Raw genomic sequence first — 23,243 nt, 5'->3', positions numbered from 1 at the left:
TGTCAGTTACTAAAGATTGAATGTTTCCCGCCCCATGGGACTATCCCTTTGGCCCCAGGATTCCATATGGCCAGGAACCCCAAATGTCTGTCCACCCTACCCCTTCTGTGTCTTTTGCCTTTGGCCTCAGGCCACCCGGGTACACAGCTTATGTAGTTATTTTCTCTCTAGATTAATGTCTTCTTATTTCCTGATGCTAAAAGGCCTTAAAATACCACAACATTAGAGGATTTCTGAATGTGACCTGGTTTGGGGCCGACTTCGTCAGGAATCTATAGGCTTATGGGTTGTTTTATGGTATGATAAGGCTTTCTGGCACCGTCACCTCTGTTGGATTTTCATGATCGTCTACCAGGATAGATTAAGGAAAGTCTGTCAGCCCTTCTTAAGACTCTCTTTTGTTTTGTTTTTGTTTGTTTGTTTTACATTGTCTTTAGTTTGAAAATCTTTTTAGGTGACTTGCAAATATCAAATGCAGGTAATATGATCAAATATAGATGGGGAAAAAATTCTAGTGAAGTGACACGAGCACCAAAGAACCATTTTCTTTGTGTAAAACCTCAGAGGGAGGCCAGGGATTGGTTTTAAGGGAGACTTTTCCATCTTCCAGGCCCAGCTGCCCTAGCAAGTGGCTCTTCACTGGCCCAAGGTGCGTTTTTGCCCTCATCCCACATCTTGCTGTGAGCATTGGTCATCAAAAGCAGGGACCCCTTCCTGAGGACAGGAGAACTGGTTCTTTCTCACACACACACACACACACACACACACTCACACACCTGGAAGAATGTCACCCAATTTCACCTGACTCTCTGGATGATAGAATTATGGTTTTTAAAAAATATTCATCTTTTTACTTAACATTATCATCCAATTTTTCTACAGACTCATATGTTGTTGATGTCATTCTTTTCATTTTTTTAAAGTAATAGGAGGTAAAACTGCCCAATTAAAAAATTACCCTTACCAGTTAATTCATAGCATTTGTTCATTCTTTATATGTTGGTTCTATCCCGTTATTCAGACTCACTTATTTTTACACGTTGTACAGCCGCACCATTTGTGTGCGTTTTTCTGGCTGTGGGGACGTACATTTTTTTCTTCGTTTTACTTACGTTGCAGGTGATGTCATTAGCACAGACTTTCTGTCTGAAGCCCTGTCCTCCCTGCCCGCCCTCTGGGGTTTCCGCCCTCTCAGTCACTGCACAGAGTGAGTCATTCGTTAGGCGGGCGGGCGCACCCATGGTTTGCAGCACAAAGACCTTTGAGTAGCTACTGTTGGAAGAAACATCTCTGGGGACCCATGTCAGGGTTGGGGGACAGGGTACAGTTAGTATGGGAAACACAGCCATGCCCACAAGTTAATCGACTCTTCCAGATGCCCAAAACCTGAAATCCATGATCAGTTTCATATTCCCATCTTCTGAGAAACTCTTTATGTCTTAAGAATCCAGCTGATACGTATGCGTACTACAGATGAAATTTCTCAGTAATAGTCCCGTGTTCTATTTAGTAATATCGATGGGGTCAGAGCTCCGCTTCGGAGAGGAATTGCGTAGCTGGTGGTATCTGGGCAGCAGCCAGAGCCTATCTCTCTTATAAGCCACTTTCAGCATCAAGCTGGTCACCTAAGACCTTTTAAGAGTTTCTTTTATTTTGCAAAGAGCTTTCTTTTCACTTGGTTGCCCAGAAACCTAGCACAAGGACCAGGCACATAATTTGTGCGACCCAATGCCAACCTGGAAATTCAGGGTCCCAGTGGGACTTCCCGGAGAGCTGGTTACAAGGTTCCGGAGTTATTCACTCCTCCTGCCCCTTCTGCCACACGGGGTCTGTGTCAAGGTTTGCCTGAGTGGGGTGGCAGGCAATGTGACGTGGAGGGAGCAGGCTCTGGGACAGGGAGACCTGCACGCTGACCCTGAGCCCTGCCTTTCACCTTGGCCCTTGGAGCCGGCAGCCCTTCCGTGAGGAACGGCTGTCATCTGACCACCCACACTCATGATGCCTGCTCTCTCTCTCCCTCCCATGTATAGAAATTCATCGAGTTTGAAGATGCTTTGGAACAAGAGAAGAAAGAGCTACAAACCCAGGTGGAGCACTATGAGTTTCAGACCCGCCAGCTGGAACTGAAGGCCAAAAACTATGCAGATCAAAGTAAGTAGCCACGGCCTACGCAGGGGGATTGCATTTCCCTGTGATTGCTGCTCTGAGACCTGTCCCAACTGGGCAGGCTGTCGTGAGAGGGAGAAAACCCAGGCATAGCCTTATTTTACTGTCACTGTGATTCCCTTAAGTCACATTGCTTTGTATGCCTGTAATCAGCCTCCAATCCTTTGTGGAAATAAATAAGTAAAGCCCTTTGATAACAGCTTTTTTGCGTATACTGCCGTCTGACCCCGAATTTTCAAATCTGTGGCTATGTGCGGTCTTTCAGGACAAAGCTCCTGGCTGCCTGCCATGTGGGGCTCTTGTCTGCACACCACTGGGGAGAGAGGACTCTTTTGTGACCTGAAAGTTGGACCCAACGACGCAGCCTCCTGTAGTGACAGTTCCAAGGAGGGGCACACTGCTGACCAGGGGGCCTGTCCCTCACAAGGAGAGGAGAAGAAAGATGTTTCCCTGTTTGTTTTTTTGTGATAAGAACTATTCTCTTCGTTTTCAGAAGTCTTTGTTTAAACAACAGATCAAAGTGAAAGTGAGCTGTGTGAGTTCAGTTTTCTGTAGTTCGAGGTTTTGATGATGGAGGCCTAGTTTGCTGCCTTACCTTGTTCCCTTGGATGCCAGGAACTTTCCTGTCTCTGAAAAGTTCGATCAAGTTGGGAAGAAAAATGGTTGGATGCGTTGGGTCCATCCACATCCCAAACCAAGACTTGAAGGCCATTTTGCTAAGGCTGGTGTCCCGCGGTGTATTGACGAGTTGTGGGCAGCCAGCAGGCGTTGGCTGGTTAGTACATGTGCAAGCATATTCATATTTGCACACTGGAAGCAAACCGAGAGGCCCAGGTTAGGCGTGCATAGGTAAACCCTTTCTATAGTCACACAGACTCTTTAATATCCCTTTGCTGAGGATGCTTTTCATAGGTGAAACCCTTGCAGCTCTTCTTAGAAGGAAAGCATATCAGCTGATGTCCAGGCTTTTAGCACCCGGAGTGAGGGCCGGAGGAGCGAGGAGGACGAGTCTCCTGGTTCCCTCAGCCAGGCAGCGGGCTGCACAGAGGTCCCGGGCTGCACAGCCCTCTCCAGGGACTCGTGCACAGACAGGCAGGCCCTCCTGAGGCCGGAGCAGAGGCCAGGGGTCAGACGTACATGGGATGAAGAACGTTCCCCTGGCGGCCGGTCCTGCGTGTGTTGTGGGCCGGAGTCTATAGAAACATTTAGCTCTTCCAGGGAAGACTAAGCCATTACTCTGCTTTGTGCAAAAACCCCTGTTGCTCCTCAGAGTTTGGTCCCCTGACCAGCAGCTGTTAGGTGGGGAATGACCTTGACAGTGTAGCCTCCAAGGACACCGGTGGTCATGGAACAGAAGAGCATATGGACCAAATGAGATATTGAATATTGTCATTGTAAAATCAGTTTACAACCAGCACCAGGAAGCAGGGCAGGCGGGGAGGCTCCCACGCTGAGGACGGGGAGGGCCCTGGAAGGACGGCCACGGGAGTCACTGGCCCATGACTGTCACATGTCCAGTCCCTGGCTCTGTGAATCAGTCATCCCCACTTGGTGGGGCTGCAAGGACCGAGATGCAGTTTAAACAAAGGGCCACAGAGAGAAGGTGTCCAAGTCCAGTGACATACTCACTCCGCTGGCAGGACGCAGAGGTGGGGTCACCAGCTGCCGCTGTCGCTCCCCAGTGAGTCCTTGGAGCAGTCAGGCAGCAGAGCACATGCTGGCCAGAGGGGACCATCCTGCATGTCATAGGTGCTGCCAATTTAGGGGTGACACAGCTGCCAGCGTGGAGGTGGCATGGTCGTGATTTGGTCTGTCCGGCCCTTGGTGCACGTCAGGGACACTAGTGTGGCCGTCGCCTGTCTAGGGTGTTCTTCTGCTCTTAGCACCTCTTAGAAGTCACTCACTGTGAATTCTCTCTTTCCACAAGCCACTCACTTCTTATCTACACTTGACACATCCTGTGAGTTGCCTGCCTCTCAGAAGCTCCCTGCTGACTTAAGCTTGGGTAGTAATACTTTGTGCGTTTTACGTGTCGTATATCTTTGTAGCAGCATTGAATAGCCTCAAATAATACAGCACACTGCCTCAGACGGAGTCAGAATCTGCATTCTAGCGCCCCCAGGGATTCTCTCCTGCTGGTAACCATCTCTGAGCTTGAGGTGCTGCCGGTCTGCGCCAGGCATCGGTTGGTCCTGGAACCGTCCTCCCACCATTTACTTAAGCCCAGAGCAGCACAGCGTGGTGAGAAGCAGGTGTGTGGTTGACAGACAGCGGTTGTGTTTTCTAGTTTCCCGGTTGGAGGAGCGGGAGTCGGAGATGAAGAAGGAGTATAACGCCCTGCACCAGCGACACACCGAGGTAGGTCCAGCCTTGACCTAATATGAGTCTCCTGCCCACACAGGCCATACTCAGAGCCACGCCCCAAGGAGGCGGCCGCAGCCGGACACGTGTAGCGGTTGCTGACCTTGGGTTGCCTCCTCGGCCTTTTTTGCCTGATATTCTACTGCCAACCCTGAAGGCCGTCAGCCTCGTGCTGGTCAGACTCCGTTCTGCTGAGCTCGGTCTTTATCTCTGTCTGAGCACAGCAAGTCAAGAACATGACCGGTTAGAGTGGGGAGGCAAAGAGGCCTCGCTCAGCAGGCATTACTCACGCCAGCGTGTCCTTCTCCGCAGATGATACAGACCTACGTGGAACACATCGAGAGGTCCAAGATGCAGCAAGTTGGGGGGAACAGCCAGACCGAGAGCAGCCTGCCCGGGCGGAGGTAGGCGGGGTTGGGGCCACATCCTGACTCAAGAAGGTGGGGGTCTGGTCAGAGTGTGTGGCTGGAATGTGTGCTGAGATTGCCCCAGGTGCCAGAGCGGGGTTGAGGGGACATGGGTGGACCTCTCCTGGCCCGTGTGCAGTCACGAAGGCCCAGGGGAAATCGTGTACAGTCAATGCTAAAGTCAATGCTAAAGTCACAGATTCCGTGTCCGTGAATTTGCCTACTCACTAAAATGTATTTGTAGCCTCAAAATCAACATGCGTAGCACTTTTCAGTCACTCGCAGATGTGCTCAAAGTGGTGAAAGGTTTGAGTCCCCAGCACGCAGACGCCCTCTGGGGAGGAGGTGGGAGGCCAGGGCAGTGTTGTGCTAGTCGCTCGGATTCGGGGGCCGTCCAATGGGCCTGGAAGCCCAGCTCTGGCTCCTGTTCGTGGGGCGGCCCCAGGTCGCTATACACGCCTGCTCCTCATTTTTCTCTTTTGTAAAATAAGGCAGATAGAATCTACCAGGAAGAATTAGGAATTACGATTCGAATCTACGTGAGATAGGTATCTGTATATGCACATATTTTCCTGGGAGCAATGGGTCCATGTTCACCAATTCAGTGTTTGCAGGGACTTTTTAGATTAGAACCACCGTGAATCACGAGAACCAACTGTATGTGGGTGGGAAAGAGGCCTGGGACACCTTGGTGATGTGCAGACAGAGCCGTATTCCTGCTGTGAGGCAGGGCGATGCCGGCCGACTTCAGAGGCCCTGCTTGTCTGAACTCAAGAGCTCAGTGCTGGTTTATTCAGGGAGAGGAGAGAAGCCTGCAGAGGCCGGGCCCTTTCATCTTGTGCCCTTCAGCCAGATGAAACCAGACCATGGTCCCCAAGGGAGCAGATTGTCAACCATCTCCAGGGTGTTGCTAGCTTAGGAGTCGGCTGGTGGGAGACCAGAATCGCCAACCAACCTGGGCCAGGGAGGTCGGTACTGGTGTTGTAAGTCTCCATCCAGCTGGAAAATGGGCCCAAGTGGGAATCCCCGGCCCCACAGATCGCGCTCAGCCATTGGTCCGTGTCCAGCTGTGGCCCCTCATTCCTGCAGGCAAACGCCTGCAAGCCCCCGTCAAGTCACATACAGGCCTTGTTGCGAGGCAATGCTGCAAAAGTTTTCTTTGTCCTGGCTCCTTGGTGAGTTATGTCTACAAACAAGTGGACTCGGCCCCTTCCTCTGAGGTCACCGTCAGTTACTCTCTGGGTCACTGTAGGCAAAGCTTTGTGTTCCTGTACCGGAGTCTTTGGCTGTGAAAACAGAAGTATGAAGTGCGTATGCAAAGGCCTGGCAGGGCCCAGGAAGGGTGGTCATCGAGGGGATCCCCAGCATGTTTGTAGACAGTCTCAGAGCTTTTAGTGGGGAGCAGGATCCACAACCGCCGTGGGTGCTCTCCCCGGAAACGCTCCTACTCGAGAGAAGGATATGGACGTTGTTCCCGCGCTGACCCCACGGCCTGTGAGAATCAAGCGAGGGGATATGGATGAAAGGCTTTGTTAAACTACAAAACTCTGCAGGTACTATTTCTGGGTCAGGGGTATCTGACGGTGGGGAACACCGGTCTCCAAGCGACCGTTCCGTGGCTTCACACGTTTCCTCCCGAGCGCACTGTGAAATCCTCACTCCTGGCACTCAGAAGTTGCTGGGGGAGCGTCCAAGAAACCGCACTGGAATGTTAACCTGGAATCGGGGCTTCGTGTTGTTTTGGAGGAAGAGGGGCAGGGCCGTTTGAGCTAGAGCATCTCCAGTGAGAGGTCACACAGGAGAGGGCCCAGAGAAAGGGGTGCAGTTTTCCAGGGAGCCAGGGAGGTGTGACCTCAGAACTCAGGACTTGGAGGTTGGGAACATCCTGGGCCCCAGAAATAGAGTCCTCAGGACCTCGGGACCACGTGGGCTCCGCCAAACACAAGCTGCCCGTGCTCCATCGCTGGGCCCTGAGGGTCCAGCTGTCACCGGGGGGGCCCTGTCGGGCCTCCGGTTCCTCCTCTGCATGAAGAGAGGCCATGATTGCAGTGCAGGCTGTGCTTTCTGTGGGAGTCTCCACGTGCAGTGGGGGCAGGGACTGGTCTGGGAACCTGCGGTCAAGATGGGTCCTGCGTCCCTGGGCCCTGAGAAGTCTGGAATGAGGGCGGCACCGGCCCCTCCAGTCTCCCTGCTGCTCAGAGTTAGGCTTTGGCGCCCGTGGCAGGCAGGCCTGTGGAAAGTTAGCCTCCCCTCTCCCCAGAGAAGCCCCCGGCCCTGTGGTGGGCACCGCCCTTGGGTCAGGACTCTGGGTATGTACGGGGTAGCTCGCAGGGTCCCATCTCAGGCCCCTCAGCGGCTCTGTGTCAGCTCCCCCTTCCCAGAGAACCAGAACAGGCCGGTCGTGAGAAGCCCCTGAACCTGTTTCATAAGGGACCAGTCTGCGGGTCTCCTCTGTCCGCTGGCAAGTCCAGGTCCCGCTGCCCGGCCACCGCCGTTTGTGGCCTCTGGGCAGGCATGGCTTTCGGTGCCCAGAGTAGAGAGCCACGCCCATGCAGGGTAGTGCCCGGCAAGGGCTTTCGCCCCCCAAGCCATGGCCCTTGGGAGCCCCTTCATTTGTAAAACAGACCCGCTGGCTATCCAAGAGAGGTTGGGGCTCTGGTCCAGATTTCTGCGAACTTTGTGTACTGATCCGATCCTGCCAGAAGGGATCCCTGAGGCCGAGCTGTGCACATTGGGTCACCGTTGTGTCCAGGCCCTCGGCACTCTGGTAATAGCCCTTTCTGGGCCAGGGCCACCACCGTGTCAGAGACCTGCCGCAGGAAGAAGGCACCTGGGACTGACAGCCACAATCCTCCTGAGGTCCTGTGGCCACGATGGGGAGTGTGCTCCCAGGGGAGAGGTCGGGAGTGACTGGAAGCATGGCCAGGAAGCAGAGGGGCGGTGCCATGGTCGGGGCGCCCCCATCATTTTGCCAGCCGGCCAGAGGCATTGAGCTTCATCACCAGCCCACAGTTGTTTGCCCCGTGGTTACTGCAGCACTTACAGGGGCTGCTGCCTTCCCTGCAGCCACTTCCCCGTGGCCCAGACACGCACTGGGAGCGAGACATTCCAAGGGCCACCGTGCAAGTTGGACTCTGGCCCTGGACCTGTTTCCGGGTGAATAGACATGGATGCAGCCACAGCCTCACGTTTCCAGAGGGGACACTGGTGGACACAGAGAAAGCATGAGCCTTCTGTCATTGTGCGGGCACTGGCCTTTGTAGGGCTCACAGGGTCAGCCTTCCTTTGTGACCTGAGCTGCTGCACTGATGGTTAAGGGAAATGCCCCGCCTGCCATCCTGGCCCACTCTTCTCTGGAGTGTAGCTCTCCTGCCACAAGTTGGGATCCTTTGGGGACACATGTGTGTGTGTCCGCCCAGGTTCTTTGTTTAGACTGGCTCCCACCGTGAGGGCTCATCCTTAGTGCTGGGGGGCCTCTGGTCGCCCCTAACCCGAGACAGGTGTTTTCCTTCACTCCTGGCCTGGTTTCCTGAATTGTGTGTCTTTATAGTAAAACTCCGTGTGCGCTTGAAATACTCGGTTCATATGCTTGGCCGTTTGTGAGCGTGTGTGGCCGACTCTCCACTCCATCCCCGCCAGCCTGCGTGTGCGCATGTGCTGAGCCACCGGGAAAGGACACTCGCCCTGTGCTGAGTGTGTGTCACCCAACCTGTTGCACAGGCCCTGTTTGAGGCCTCTCATCCACGTGTGTCATGTGTGTCATGTGTCGACGTCTGCATGTTGCAGCATCTGTCTGTCTGTGGAGCTCAGAGTGGGGTACCCGATGGTGTCATTGCACACGTACTGTTCGTGTGAGCATATGTGTGCCTAGAGCTGCTGACGCTCTCTAATGCTGTCTTCTTGTCTTGCCCTCTGTGCTGTCACCGCTGTGTGCTGGCCCTGTGTCTGTCGCTGTTCCACAGCCCTCGCCAGTCGTGGAGGAAAAGGTAAAGCCTGTATGGTGCTCGTGTGGTCCTGCTGGGCGCTCAGGGGCTCGCAGGGTCGGGAGCGTCAGGGTTCTGGTGGTGCCTGATTATAATATAAGCACAGGCAGGCCCTCGATGCACCCGACACGTTTCCTGCCGCGATGGTACAGACCACAGCCTCTTGATGGGGCGTTCCTAGGGCCATGGCATTGAGGAGATAGCAGGCTGGCCCGAGGTCCCCGAGTCAGCCCCCGAGTAGGTAGTGGTACTAGGACCCCCCCTCAGCAAATGTCCACCCGTCCGCAGACCACACAGCCTATCCAAAGCCCAGGGCTGGCGTTGCCATGGTGGGCAGCGGGTGGGTGTCAGACAGCCCAGCTTGGCCACTTAGACCCAGAGCCAGTGACATGATCACCACCCCACAGTCGCACGACCTCTGCAGAGAATATGACCCCCTTGGGGTTATCCCCTGAAGTGGATGAGCATTGGCTCCCCCGAGGGTTTTGTGGGGATGTAATGAGAGGACACGATGGCCACGCTTGAGACAGAGCTGGGCTGTCAGCCAGCGATGCCCAGCAAGGCTCACGAAGCCCATTGGCGATTCCGAGACGTGGAAAGAGACAAGACACCATTCCTGGGGAAGATTTCTGTCGATGGAGAGCGGCCTGGCTGTCTCCAGGTGTAGTGTGTACCCGCACACAGAGCTGTGGAAGCGAGGGGTGGACACGTGTCCCCCATCCTTTGAGGCAGGATGCCCACTCTCTGCCACTGCTGTCACCCTGTAGCATCTGGTGACAGCCAGCATCACACTCGCCTGGGGCCAAGGGACCCATTGTGTCTATTTCATCCAGCGTGAGAGCTGGCCAGGAGAGGGGCTTCCCATATCAGCATTGTGAGCCCCCAGAAGAATGAAAAGTGGGTGAAGGCGGGGCTGGGAGCCTCTGAGGGAGCAGACAGGAATCACGCCCCCGTCCTGGCCTGCCCCTCCCCCCAGGGACGTGCTGAGCGTCGAGGTGGCTGCTTCCCAGATGCCCCGGGCCTGTGGGCTGTGTCAGGGCCTGAGTGAGGCCGAAGCTGTGGGCCGCTGAGGTCTTGATGGACCTGCACACTCAGAGTTTCCCAACTTGATCAAATCTTTCTTAGGTTCTGAGTTTCTTTAATTCCTAAGTGACATGTCCAAGAAAGTGTCCTCTGTCCCCGGTGACCTGAGAGGCCGAGCCCCTGAACACGCCCCACAGGCATCAGTAGCCCCAGCCCCTTGGGAGCGTGCTGGTCCTCTGGTTCTGTCCCTGCCACACACTAGCTCTCGTGGCAGCACAGCCAGGTCCCATGGGGTCCAGGGGACCCTGCTCTGCAGGAGGCAGCATCTTCCTGAACAGGGCAGAGGAGCCGGCCACGGAGGGGTCAAGCAGGACTGACGCACAGACTCCGTGTGTCCTCCTGTGGGGGGCCCCTTCCTAGAGTGGACCTCATGAGGCCACCTGCCTGGCCAGAGTCAGTTCTGGTCATCGGAGGCCGCCCCACTCCCCCTCTTCACCACCTGCATCCACCAAGAACGGCGGGGTGGCCCCCCATCTTCTCTCTCCAAGACAGTCCAGCCTCTGCACCCGGCCCCTGGGGACCCCTGAGGAAGCCCCCGTTACCCCTCCCACCACCGTCTCGGGGGATCGAGCTCCAAGCCTGAGGCTGTGGTGCAGGGACTCTAATTCTTGGCCTGAACAGCTAGCTCTGAGCCGCGTGGGCTCTGTGGATGCCAGTCTTGGGGGTGCAGTGTGTCTTTCCCAGGCCTGGGCTTCACCGCCCGGTACCTGACTTTGAGCCCCCAATGGAGGAGGGTCTCTGCCATCACCAGTGTTATGGCCCACGGAGTCTCCTTGGGGACGAGCCCCTGGCAGGCGGCTTTGAGCTTCACTCTTACAAGTCCAGGCTGCTGGACACTCCTAGTTTTATAGTGTAGCTTTCGCAGAAGCCCTCTGTGGCGCTAGTGCTCTGTGGTAATGGGGAGAACGCCTGCAGCGAGAGAAAGGTGCCCAGGGGCCAGCAGCAGGGTGGGGCACTCTTCCTCTGTACTCTGCTGTCCAAGCATTTTCCAGTGAGGTCTCATGAAAAAACAATAAAGGAGTGAGGGCAGGGGCCATGGCGGGGGGGGCGGGGGGGGCGGTGTAAAAACAGAGAACAGGGCCGGTAAGGGTTGATTCCTTCTGCCTGTCCCTAGGACTTGAGTCTGGCTCCACCTAAGAAGACAATCATTGTACCAGTTGCCATTCCAAGGAACCAGTCAGTGTTGGCAGTGATTCCAAAGGGCCCCTCGCTGGTCCTGTTGCAGGCTGTCTTAGCATACATAGCAGGTGTCTGTTTAAAATCAGAATCACTAAAAATGATAAATCACGACGTAGCCGACAGGGAAATGTTATACAGCATCACAGTGAAGCAGAAATTCCCTTAAATGTGCAAACACCTTTAATTAAGGATCCAAAGGGACGGGAGGTCCCTGTGCGTGACGGGCTCTCAGAAGGGGACGCCCTCCCCACAGCTGACCTGTCTCCCCCCAAGCCGGGGGAGGGACATTATGGGGAGCAGCTCTCTGCAGAATGGGCATGTGCAGAAAGAGTGTTCGGTTTTCTTTTCATGAGCCACTGTCTAACCATCCACTTCCTGTCCTCTCCCTCACATTTCAGCAGGAAGGAGCGCCCCACTTCTCTGAATGTCTTTCCCCTGACCGACGGCATGGTACGTGCACAGATGGGGGGCAAACTCATGCCTGCGGGGGACCACTGGCACCTGAGTGACCTCGGCCAGCTGCAGTTCAGCTCCAGCTACCAGGTTTTGTAGCCGTGCCGTGGAGTTGGGGGGTCTTCTTCCTGTTGCCCCATGTCCATTCAGGAAGCCCTGTCTTTGCATACAACCCTTTGCAGCTTTCCCTGGGTTAGTGGGACCCCTCCGTCAGATATGACAGCAATGGAGAAACCTGACCACCTCCGGGAGGCATGGCCTTGTATTGCTACCTGCTAGTCTAGGCTAGACCCCTCTGCAGCTAGGATGTGCCCGTCTGTTAGGGCTGAGCTTACTGACTGTCCCCCAGACACACCCCAAAGTGTGAGCCTTGTGGCCAGGCCAGACGCTAGCCCAGAGTACGTTGTGCTTCTGGGGTCTGAGGTTTGCACTGCAACCCGGAGAGTCAGAAGCCAGGAGGCAGCTTCTTTTCTCTGGGCTGTTCTCACCCACCTATCCATGCGAATGGCTTCTGGGTCTGAGTTTGAGAAGGGACATCCTGGGTGTGCACAGCTAACCAGAGAGTGTACCCCGGAATGGGGGCCCCGAGAAAGCCAAGGGCAGGAGCCTCCCATGGCACGTCACTCGTTCAGGGCTCCCGGTCACTTGCAGACAGTTTTGGTCCAGGAGGTCAGCCTGTCTGGTGAAGGCAGGCTGTGGCAGGATGGGACACTGGCCCCCTTGCCCGGTAAGGATGCCACCCTCGGGGGTGGAGGAGGCGAACGCGGGGCTGGTGGATTTCCCACAGAGGCCATCAGAAGACACCCATCGGAGACAAAGCACCTCAGCTTCTGGGCAGGCTTGGGTTGTGGACATGGGGCCCAGACATCCAGAAACTTCCTTCCTGCTATAACGTAGCTCCTTGCTGACTGTCCTCCACCTCTGAGTGTCCAGCTTGCCTGCAGGAGGTGGCTGCAAGCTGTCAGCTCTGTCAGAAAGTGACCCCACACGCTTCTGCTTTGGTTCCAGAGATGAGCAGGTGTCTGTGACATTTCACCCAGGTGCTCACCTGCCAGTTGTCGGCTGTCTTGCCAATGGGTGGGTGCTGGGCAGAAGGGCAGAAGCCTGTGGGGTCCCGGCTCTCCCAGCGGTCCAGGCCAGGCCTGGCCATTTAAGCCTGCTGTTCACACTTGCTCTCTCACGCAAAGCAGGCCTGCACAGGGGTTTTCCAGAAGCTCTAAAAGAAGTCATAGAGCCTCGGAAAGCCGTAGGGGTCTCGCTCTCTCCTCCAGCCGCCCCTCCTGCCCCTGTCTGAGCCAGCTCTGTTTCTCATGACATCTCTTCTCTCTCCTTCTATGTTGTCTGACATAGTGTTCCTCTTAATAAATCATAGTGTTTTATGTTTTAGTTCTTAGGTGTGTTTTGTTTGACTTTGATTTTTTTTAAACAATTACATTTAAGTTCTCTTAATTTCATGTTCTAGGTTTTAAGGTTTTTCTAATTTCTTCATTTTTGTTTTGTTTTGTTTTTTTGTTTTTATGTACTGTATTTTCAGTGTTTTAACCAAACAGTTGTGGCTACTCATGGTGAGGAAAGACCGCTAAGAGTGTGGGTTCTTTGCATTTGAAGGTCACTGCTACACGTTGATGTTTAGGAGGTTGAGAGGTTTTCCTTTCGGTAAGTGGTGGCCAGGGGGCGTGTCCCGTGGGTAAGTGGTGGCCCATAGGATAACGGAGAGCTGAGGGAGTTTGGGGGAGGCCTGGTTATGGCACAGAGTTCCCCACAGTGATTACAAGGGTCAAGGAGGCCCACAGGAAATCCACAGATACAAATCGGAGAGTCACAGGCAGGCTGGGAAACATGGCCGATGAGGAAGGAGGTCTGGAAAACATGCGGTTTTGTGAGGGGTGACGCCCACACCTCCCCTCCCCTGGTCGTCCTGGGGTTCCTGTGCATCCAGTCTCCTGCACCTGTCTCCGCAAGTGCCAGCACGGGACCGGACGGCAGCAGAGGGCCTCCTCCCTATGGGACAGCGGGTGCCTCTGACGTGTGGGTGACAGCACTGGGGAGCCATCCCAGAGGCCTTCAGTGTATGTGGTGCTAAGAAGAAGAAAGGATTTTTCCTTCTTAATTTGGCCCTAAGCTGTAGAACCCTAACCCAAATTGAAATGTTTGGGCAGAGTCGCTTCTGGAAAGTAAGGGACATGGGCATTCCGGGACATGGGGCCATCTGTGCACTGGGTGATGGTGAGTGGTACCTCTGGCCCCCACCCAGTCCATGCCAGGAGCACTCACTGCCCCCCCTCCAGCTGCGACAACCGCAAATGTCTCAAGACATCACCGGCGTCTCCTGGGAACACAGCCTCCCAGGTGAAGAGCCCGTGCCTAGAGGGAGATGTGGGTATGAAATTCCTGGTGGAGAAGTCTTAGCAGCCTGTTAAATGAAGCCAGAAATGGCCATCCCAGGGAGAGGCAGTGACCTGCCCTGGGCCTGGCTGTGACCAGCCAGGTGGGGAAAAGGCCGATCTCAGAAGCTTCCCAACCAGCTCTGGCTCCTGGTCACCTAGAGGCCAGCCCTTCCTAGTAACAGGCGGGTATGGATTGGTCTCAGCATTCATCCAGCTTTATATAGAGGGCCTGCTGACACCCCCTCGTAAGCCCCTCCTCTGTTGGAAAGGTCCCCTGAAGTGTGCATTCTGAGGAAACCGTGTGACCCAGCACCATAGAGTGACTGGAATATGGACCATGAGCCACCTCTCAGCGGCACCCCCACCCCAGGAGCCTCAGCCCCACCTGAGGCCATGCTCCTTCTCAGCACCACAAAATGGGGACCAAGGGGGCCAAGGGGAACTGCGCCCACAGGCTGCCAGGAGTCTCCGGGGCACCTGCTTGGGTGTGAGTCGGGGTTATTGATTTAATAGAGGAGTGGGGGCTGTTTTTATTGCGATTGTCCAATTGTTCCATTAGGAAAGACCACAGGAGAAGTATGTGTTTGTTTCAGGTGTTTATTTAAATAGCATGTGTTCTCTCCATGAGATCCTTATGGTTACTTAAGGTTGTTGATTGCAGTTTTTAATCATCTGGTCTTTTTTGGCTCCTGGAATCTTTTGGGGATGTCCCATTCTGTGGAAGTGGAATTTCAGTCTGATTGTATTTGAGTAGATGTTTAGGACAGACTTGGGTCCAGCTGAGCCATGGGGTTAAGCATTACAAGTCCTCTGGTGTCTCTCTGTTTGGGAGGCCACGACGGGCAGAATCCGGGAGGTGTGCACCCCTCTACAGCCTCTGACTGTGGCCAGGGCCGGAAGCAGGACACCGGAGCGGGTGGGACAGCCCGCCAGTGCCACACAGAACAGTGATCAGTGGAGCAGGAGGCCTCCACCCCGCCCCGTTAGAGCCCTCTGCCCACCCTGGGCTGCGACTTGTTTCTGAACACTCGCTGGCTGCAAAGGGTTGCCTGCCACATCTGTGTAGCATCATGTCCATCACACGTGCCATCATCGGGGAGTGTGCCAGCGGAAAAGCCCCGATCCAAACCATTCGAATACGGTGGCAGCTGCCTCCAGAAAGCCAGCGGCAGCAGCTGGATGAGCCAAGTGACTAGGCCACGAGGAATCATCCCGACAGGAGACAGTGGGAGGGGTCCTCCTGTCCCTTCCAGTTGGGGCATTGTTTTATGGTGGCCGAGTGGCACAGAAGCCACGCGAAGGGGCCTCATGCCTCTGCGGTCTGCCCGGTCTCCCCCGGAGCCGTGGGGGCCTGACCCGCCCAACGAGCTTCCCCCTTTCCTGTGTTTGGCCCTAGTGTCCCCACGATGAGATGTCAGAGTCGGGCCAGTCCTCCGCGGCTGCCACGCCCAGCACCACGGGCACCAAGTCCAACACGCCCACGTCCTCTGTGCCCTCGGCCGCAGTCACACCCCTCAACGAGAGCCTGCAGACCCTGGGGGACTACGGCGCCGGCGCCAAGAACAGCACACGGGCTCGGGAGAAGCGCCGCAGCCGTAACATGGAGGTGCAGGTCACCCAGGAGATGCGTAATGTCAGCATAGGTACTGCGGCCCCGCTGGTCCCCGGGCTGGGGAGCGGGGCCCGGCCGCCCGGCCACCGTCCCCGTCCACCTGCCACCGCTGCTCTCTCAGCCTCCCGGAGAGATCTCTCCCTCCACACATTGTAGTTTGGGTAGAGGTGTTAGTCCTCTGGGGCCGCCATCACAAACACCACAGACTGAGCGGTTTGGACCACACGTGTTTCTTCCTGCTCGTCCCAGGGGCCAGAAATCAGAGGTCAGGGTGTTGGCAGGGCTGGTTCCTCCTGAGGCCACTCTCCTTGGCGTGTCGATGCCATCTCCTCTGTGTGTCCGTACATGGTCACCCCTCTGTGTATGCGTCCTACTCCCCTCTTCCTATAAGGACACAGTCAGATGGGATCAGGGCCCATCCTCATGGCCTCGTTTTACCTTCATCACCTCTTTAAAGCCCCTTTCTCCAAATACAGTCACATTCTGAGGTCCTGGGGGACGGGCCTTTTGACATATGAATTTGGGGGACACACAGCTTCTAACAGTAGCCCGCCGTCATCCAGCAGACACAGCCTAACTAGAGAAAAAACAGACACGTCAGGATGTTTGGCGTGTTCCGATGAGATCACGAGAAGGACACACAGTTCTCGAGGACGTCCCCCACCCACCCACCGCCAGTGAGGGAGGATTCCTTTCCTGACACTCTCTGCCTGCTGGTGGTCTAGCGGGGGTCTCCAGCCATGGGGCCACAGGGTACCCATAGTCGTGCAGGGAACTGCCAGGCACCCCCTGACCTCGGCCCCACTGTGTCCCCCAGGCATGGGCAGCAGTGACGAGTGGTCTGACGTTCAGGACATTATCGACTCCACCCCCGAGCTGGACATGGGCCGGGAGCCCCGCCTGGACCGCACTGGCAACAGGTATTCACCGGGCCGGGGGCCCAGTGGGCTAGGCATTCACCATGGGAGTCGGTGCCCTTGGGGAGGGTGCCCCCACAGCCTCTCCTCACGGGAGAACGTCTGGGGCGCTGACCGGCCCTCTCCTGCCCTGCGGGCACCTGCACAAGCGGTGTTGGCATCAAGCCCTCCTGGGGGGTGTGGGAGAGTCCCCACACAAGGCCTGTGATGCCGCCCACTCACTCTGCCCTCCCCGCCATGTGTCCTCGCAGCCCGACCCAGGGGATCGTCAACAAGGCTTTTGGCATCAACACTGACTCCCTGTACCACGAGCTGTCCACTGCAGGGTCTGAGGTCATCGGGGACGTGGATGAAGGGGCTGACCTACTAGGTAAACACAAGGGACCCCAGCGCCCTGGGGGTTTTGTTTGTAATGAAAGCAAAGTCTCTGTCAGCTGTGAGCTCGGAACTTCTTGTTACGGTTTGATTGAGATATAGTTCACACACTGTAGAATTCAGCCACTGACAGTATATAGTTCAGTGGGTGTGTGGGTGCTCAGAGTTGTGCCACATTTTGTCACCCAGGAAGAAACCCATGCCTGTTTGCACTCAGCCCTGGCCTTGCCCCACCCCCTCTGAGCAGTCCGCTTGCTAGGACCGCGTGGCGAGGGTGGCATGGCCAGCTCGTCCATTCCACAAGGAAAGTGCCCGGCAAGGTCAGTGCCACAGGTTTCCACCAAGCTCCCCACACCCGGGTGTGAGGCGGGTGCAGAGCCAGCTGCCTGGTTTAGGTGGCTCCTCGTCCGCCCTCCAGTTCCGGGATGGCCATCGGGCGTGCAGAGCGCCTGGCTTTTGCCAGGTGGCTGCTGGTAGCCGAGGGCCACGTGCATGGCTACAAGGCCAGACCAGGGCCCTGGGGTGCGGCAGGCAGGAAGTCAGAAGTTTCAACACAAGACTCTCTCAGTGGGATTCAAGCTCCTCCTGCCCCCAACTATGTGTCCCCCCCCCCACAACCCCTGGGGGCCCCTGACCCCAACCACGTGTCCAGAGTCTGAGTGTTGAGAAGCAGCCTGTCCCCAAAGCCCTGCTGAGAAGAGTTCCAGGACCTCAGGGGCTGCAGCTCAGTGCTCCCTCCCCACTTAGCACCCCAGCAAGGTGGGCTTCAGGGGCCGCATGTGGCTGTGCTGTCAGGGGAGCAGTGGTTCTGTTGGTCCTCACCCCACACCCGGCTCCCCTGAACTGGCTCAGAGAAAAGAAGGGGCTTCTCTCCTCATCACTCGGGAGGAACAGCTTCTGGCCCTGGGCAGCTGCCTCCCCTGTGCATGTGGCAAGTCAGGGGGCTACCGATTGTGCTTCCAGTGTCTTTGAGGGCTGCCTTCCATGCGGCATTATGGTCCATATTTTGTCATCCGCTGCCCGAGCAGGCAGAGCCGTCTCACACGGAAGATTTGTTATTGCTTGTCTTTGTGGGGCTGTCACTCCCTGATCATTCCTGACGACCTTTCGCCATCAGGGACTTGAGGGCATCTTGGAGCGGGTCTGGGCTCCTTGCTCAGCCCCCCTGTGTGGACAGTACTGCCTCCAGTGGGTCAGCTGCTTTCCGGCTGCAGACGTTGCCCCGCCTGCATGGAAGTTGCCCCACCTGCATGGAAGGGTCGTGCTGGCATTTTCAATCTGGCAGATTGTCGCTTTCTTTGCTTTGGGGCCACCCCTTGGTTGTTTTCATAAGTTGGTTGTCTTACTTGGAGGGGGGCATAGTTATGTGGGTGTTCAGCACCAGTTGGAAAAATGATACATGCCTATAATAATCAAATAATATCAGAAATCACCCAGGAGAAAGTCAAAGCCAAAGGAACCTCCCACACTGTGATGAGTGTTTTTATGTCTTGGTGACACCCTCCCAGGTATCATGGATCACAGGGGACGTGGGTTGTCAGCTCATGCCTATCCTTTTCTTTGTGGGTGGCGTTCCCGTTTCTCTGGACCCCTAATATTCCTCTACATACTTGAACTTTGTTTCCTTCGTGTGACTGTAGGTTACCTATCGGTTTTCTCTTGGTCCTCATTTTTGCTGTGTGAATGCTGCTGTCACAGATGCTCGTGGGCTTCCGTCTTTGCCCACAGCTCTGATGATTTCTTCCGGATTTCTAGACGTGGAACCCCAGGGTGAAGGGTGTGAACACTTGAGGGCTTTCCTCAAGCGACACATTGCTTTCCCAGAGAGTGCCTCCCGTGGCTTTGTACTCACACCAGTAGGCCTGGCTGTGACGTCAGGCAGTTGTACCTACCGGGCTGGCTGTGGCCATGGGAAGGCCACACGTCAGCAGAGGTAGAAGGCACTGGGCTCAAGGTTGTCACACAGTCGCCACACTGAGTCCCCAGAGGAGTGCCTTTTAGCCTGGGCCTCACTTGGAGGGCCTGCCGAGGGCGGCACTGGAGAGCAGGTCCTGGGATGGCACCTCTCGGGCGAGAGGGTCTCGTGTGTGCTGAGGTCTGACATAGCGGGTTGTGATGAGCTCTTGAGCTTTGCGGAATTTGATAAATGGATAAAAGCCTCCTCCCTAGAAAAGCACACAAGCAGGTAACATTTGCAACTCCAGGTCGGGGTCTCGCTGGGCGTTCCTGCTGCAGCCCAGGAACCCTGGAGGAAGTCTGAGGCCCTCTGCTGGCCAGCGAGGGGTGGGAGATGGGAGGCGGGGAGGGGAGGGAACCCACTGCCCCTGTTTCCAAAGTACACCAGCATTTCATGTGCATGGCCACCATTAATCCATTAGACTGTTCGTGTCACCATTTTATAGGTGAACAAGCTGAGGTCAGGGAGGGTGAGATAAAGTGTCAGTGTCAGGATTCGAACCCAGGTCCCACCCAGAGTGGCAGCCCTGACTCTGACCACCCACTATGCTTTTTTCTAAAGAACCTTATTGAGTGAAGTTTGACACCGTTCGATTCACCCACTTAAGTGTACAATTCAATGGCTGTGAACGTATTCAGAGTTATACAATCATCAGCACATAACTTTAGAACATTTTACCCCCCAAAGGAAACCTGTACTCAGTAGTCACCCTGGCACCCACTCCTGTACTTCCTGTCTGTACATCTGCCTGTTAAGGACATTTCATATCAGTAGACCTCTTTTCCTGTCTGGCCATGTTCGTTTAGCATAATGCCGTTCATCCAGCTGTGGTAGGTGGCAGAATTTCTTTCTTTTTTATGGCTCAGTAATGTTCCATTGTCTGCATGGACCACCTTCCGTACCACTCATCCACGGATGGACATTTGGATCATTTCCACTTTTGCCTGTTGTCCCCGATGCTCCTGCTGCACTTTTGGCCCCTCTCACGGTTCCAGCCTCCTCACTACTCGGGGACTCTGGATGTCCACCTATGGCCGCAGGCAGAGCTGTCCTCTCCCTGCAGCGCCCGCTGGCACAGCGCCCCCTGGTGGGCCTCTCCACGTGACCACCCCCTAGGGGCTGTTGGATGCCCAGCGCGCAGCCACCTCCTGTGGTCATGGTTGCCTCTCAGTTCAGGTGGCATCGCTCCAAATGTAGTGATGGGAGGAAAAAGCTGAGAACTAGAAACTCCACGTTAGTGAATTTTACCTGGAGACCACCTTGACCGAATCGGTAACTAAGGATGGAGTCGCTCACTCTCAGTTGGGTGTAACAGGTTCCTGGAAGGACAACAATGTCTGCGGAATCTCCTGGGGTCAGGTCACTAGCACAGGGCGATGTTTTCATGAGAAGGCCTATGCCCAGTGCACCTCATGGTGCTTTGTTCTGAGGATCTGGAAACCAAAACCCTTGTCTCATATGGTGACAGAGCGCGAGTCACCGCACACTCAGCATCTCCACTGCAGGGTGGTGACCATCTTGAGCACGGCGTGGTTCTAATTGGAACGAGCCCCTGCTCTCGGGGTGATGGGCCTTTTGGTGTCTCTCCAGAGCCTTGAACACAATAGGCACGTGCACGTCAGGCCACCTTGGAGACCTGAGGAAGGTCAAGGGCTGTTGTGACCTGTTGATGGAGCATCCAGAGCATGCAGGGGGCCTGCTCTGTGTCTGACAGGGCGGAGGGATGAGCTGGGGTCTGCTCTAGTCCCCACGCCTGCGGGGACCCTGTCACCAGAGTGTGGCTCAGCTAGAGTAAATGTCACTGACGGGAGTCCTGGTCCCCCATCACCATGTCTCTGGAGATACCTTTTGAAGCAGTGAGTACCTGGCCCGAGGTTCCCTGTGCGGCTGCTAAATGGGGAAGAGACTGGGCCAGTGGGTGGCTCTGTCAGTCCTGGTTTTGTGACAGTTTTCACAGTGGAAAGATGCTAGAATTTCAGAAACACATTAATGCTCTGGCTAAGCAATGAAGTAGGTGCTTCTTCAGGCCGTTGGCATGGCTGGTGGTGACATACTCAAGCTCTAAATGCCTGCATGGGCTGTCCCACGCCTCTCTTGCCATTTGGACTATGAATTCCTTTAGCAGAGAAAGATGGAAAAGAACCCCAGGTAGACATGTATTTCGTTGAATTCACAACACAACCCATTGTGTGATACACCATTATTTTAGAAATCTCGAAGAAAAAAAGTTGCTGCAAATTAAACTAGAACATGCCATTGATTGTAAAACCCACTTACAATTTCAGAAATGTTAAGGTATGAAAACATGCATCTTAGAATATAGATGTAACTGGGGAGTAAGGGAATTAATACTTAGTGACCACTTAGCAGATGCCGGGTACTCTACAAGGCAATTTAACAACGAGCCTGTGCCAAGGGGATCACATCTCCTTTTCACAAATGAGAAAACGGAAGCTCAGAGGAGCTGAACAACTTGCCCAGCATTTCTTAGTTAGAACCTGAAGTTCTGTGCAGGTGGATCCGACTGTCGTTCCGCTCTGCTGCAAGGGAGTCGGGGTTCTTACATAATAACCAGACCTAGAAAATGTCTAGAAATAACCCTGAGAAATAGACACGCCTCTATAAAGAGAGTTAGAAAACATAATTGAAGAACATAAACGAGGCCTCACCTAAATAGAGAATTATGACCCGCTCTTAGCTCTAAAGACTGAGCTACAGAAAGCTGTCAGATACCATCACAGAATTCATTCAGGACCAGTAGAAAGACCCACACAGTTGAGGTTTTTTTCTGGAACTTTATGAGTGGATTCTGAAGGTCATTCAGAAGAGTAAATACTTGAGAATAACCCAGAAAATTTTGAGAAAGAACAAGGTGACAGGATGGCTATTATAGATATCAGAGCATTTCGTAAAACTGATGATGATGGAAAGAGGCAGCGATAAACCAGTGACTCCGTGGGTTCCTGGCTGGAGAGCTGAGGACAGACCTGGAGCCATGTGGGAAATCACATATGATAAGTGCAGCATTTTAAGTCATTGGAAATGAGTGGATTATTCAATCTATGCACTGGATTAGTTGAACAGCCACTTGGAGAAAACTGAAGTTTGATCCCAACTTCACACTATACACAAAAGTAATATCGAGGTGGATTCGAGATCTTATCATAGAAATACAAGGGTTATAAAGCTGGAAGAGCATTGGAGAACGTCTTCATAATCTGGGTCTCTGCATAGCCATAGCCATAGAGGAACATGGTGACAGGTGTGACTACATGAAAATTAAGAATATAGGGCCGGCCCGGTGGCTCCGGCGGTTAGAGCTCCACGCTCCTAACTCCAAAGGCTGCCGGTTCGATTCCCACATGGGCCAGTGGGCTCCCAACCACAAGGCTGCCAGTTCAATTCCTCGAGTCCCACAAGGGATGGTGGGCTCTGCCCCCTGCAACTAAGATTGAACACGGCACCTTGAGCTGAGCTGCCTCCCGGATGGCTCAGTTGTTGGTTGAAGCGCGGGCTCTCACCCACAAGGTTGCCAGTTCGACTCCCACAAGGGATGGTGGGCTGTGCCCCCTGTAACTAGCAACGGCAACTGGACCTGGAGCTGAGCTGCGCCCTCCACAACTAAGACTGAAAGAACAACAACTTGAAGCTGAACAGAACCCTCCACAACTAAGATTGAAGGGACGGCAACTTGACTTGGAGAAAAGTCCTGAAAGTGCACATTGTTCCCCAATAAAGTCCTGTTCCCCTTCCCCAATAAAAATCTTTAAAAAAAAAAAAAAAGAATATATGTATATGATTCCATCATTAAAAGTGGAAGAAGTCAAGCACGACAGAAAATGGGCAGATGATAAAATAGGAAATTCACAGAAGATAAGCAACAGACCTATGAAAAGATGCTCAATTTCAGGAATAATACAGAAGAAAATGAAGAGAAAATAGAGAGAAATCTTTTTCCTAAAAAGATTGACAAAAACAAAGCAGGCTGTGTTTCACCCCAGTGGTGGAAGGTGATTTGTGTCGTCCGGTGGAACGCCACTGGCAATGTGGGGTAGTGGCTGGACCACAAGTTCTCGAACAGGGTCACCTTGCCTGCACGTGAGGCTGTGCACTGTTGCGTCCTACATGATCGTGCAAAACTGAAAATGCCCTAAATATCTGCTAAAGGAATAGGTGCTGTAGTAAACGATGGGCCAGTCCTATACAGAAATACGACAAAGCATTCAGCGTGATTGTGGGTCTTCCACGGGCAGGGTTCTGTGCGAGTGTTGGTGGAACTAAGCAAGTTGCCCAGGGAGATGTGTGCTTGTGATTTTGGTTTTTAAAAGCTGATGTTTATCTAGAAGGAGGTGTGAGGAAGAAT

At 54.4% G+C, this 23,243-nt stretch overlaps 1 protein-coding gene across 16 annotated transcripts in view; it reads left to right on the top strand.

The window, feature by feature from the left end:
• MAPK8IP3 (mitogen-activated protein kinase 8 interacting protein 3) overlaps positions 1-23,243 on the top strand; it is a 48,000-nt gene that overhangs the window by 10,771 nt on the left and 13,986 nt on the right. For 4 of the 16 annotated variants that reach the window (XM_019713070.2, XM_074322594.1, XM_019713067.2 and 1 more), the window contains exons 2-9: positions 2,031-2,151; positions 4,454-4,524; positions 4,840-4,931; positions 8,897-8,920; positions 11,578-11,722; positions 15,416-15,662; positions 16,449-16,551; positions 16,800-16,918. In XM_019713070.2, the coding sequence (XP_019568629.2) occupies positions 2,031-2,151; positions 4,454-4,524; positions 4,840-4,931; positions 8,897-8,920; positions 11,578-11,722; positions 15,416-15,662; positions 16,449-16,551; positions 16,800-16,918 (922 nt within the window). Of the gene's footprint in view, positions 1-2,030; positions 2,152-4,453; positions 4,525-4,839; positions 4,932-8,896; positions 8,921-11,577; positions 11,723-13,167; positions 13,289-15,415; positions 15,663-16,448; positions 16,552-16,799; positions 16,919-23,243 lie in introns of those variants that run through there. The other 12 variants (XM_019713080.2, XM_019713072.2, XM_019713068.2 and 9 more) reach the window with 8 other exon arrangements.

This window comes from Rhinolophus sinicus, linkage group LG18, assembly GCF_036562045.2.
Source record: "Rhinolophus sinicus isolate RSC01 linkage group LG18, ASM3656204v1, whole genome shotgun sequence".
Lineage (NCBI taxonomy): Eukaryota > Metazoa > Chordata > Mammalia > Chiroptera > Rhinolophidae > Rhinolophus > Rhinolophus sinicus.
The sequence above is the reverse complement of the archived record's forward strand: the minus strand, read 5'-3'. Positions and strand labels throughout refer to the sequence as shown.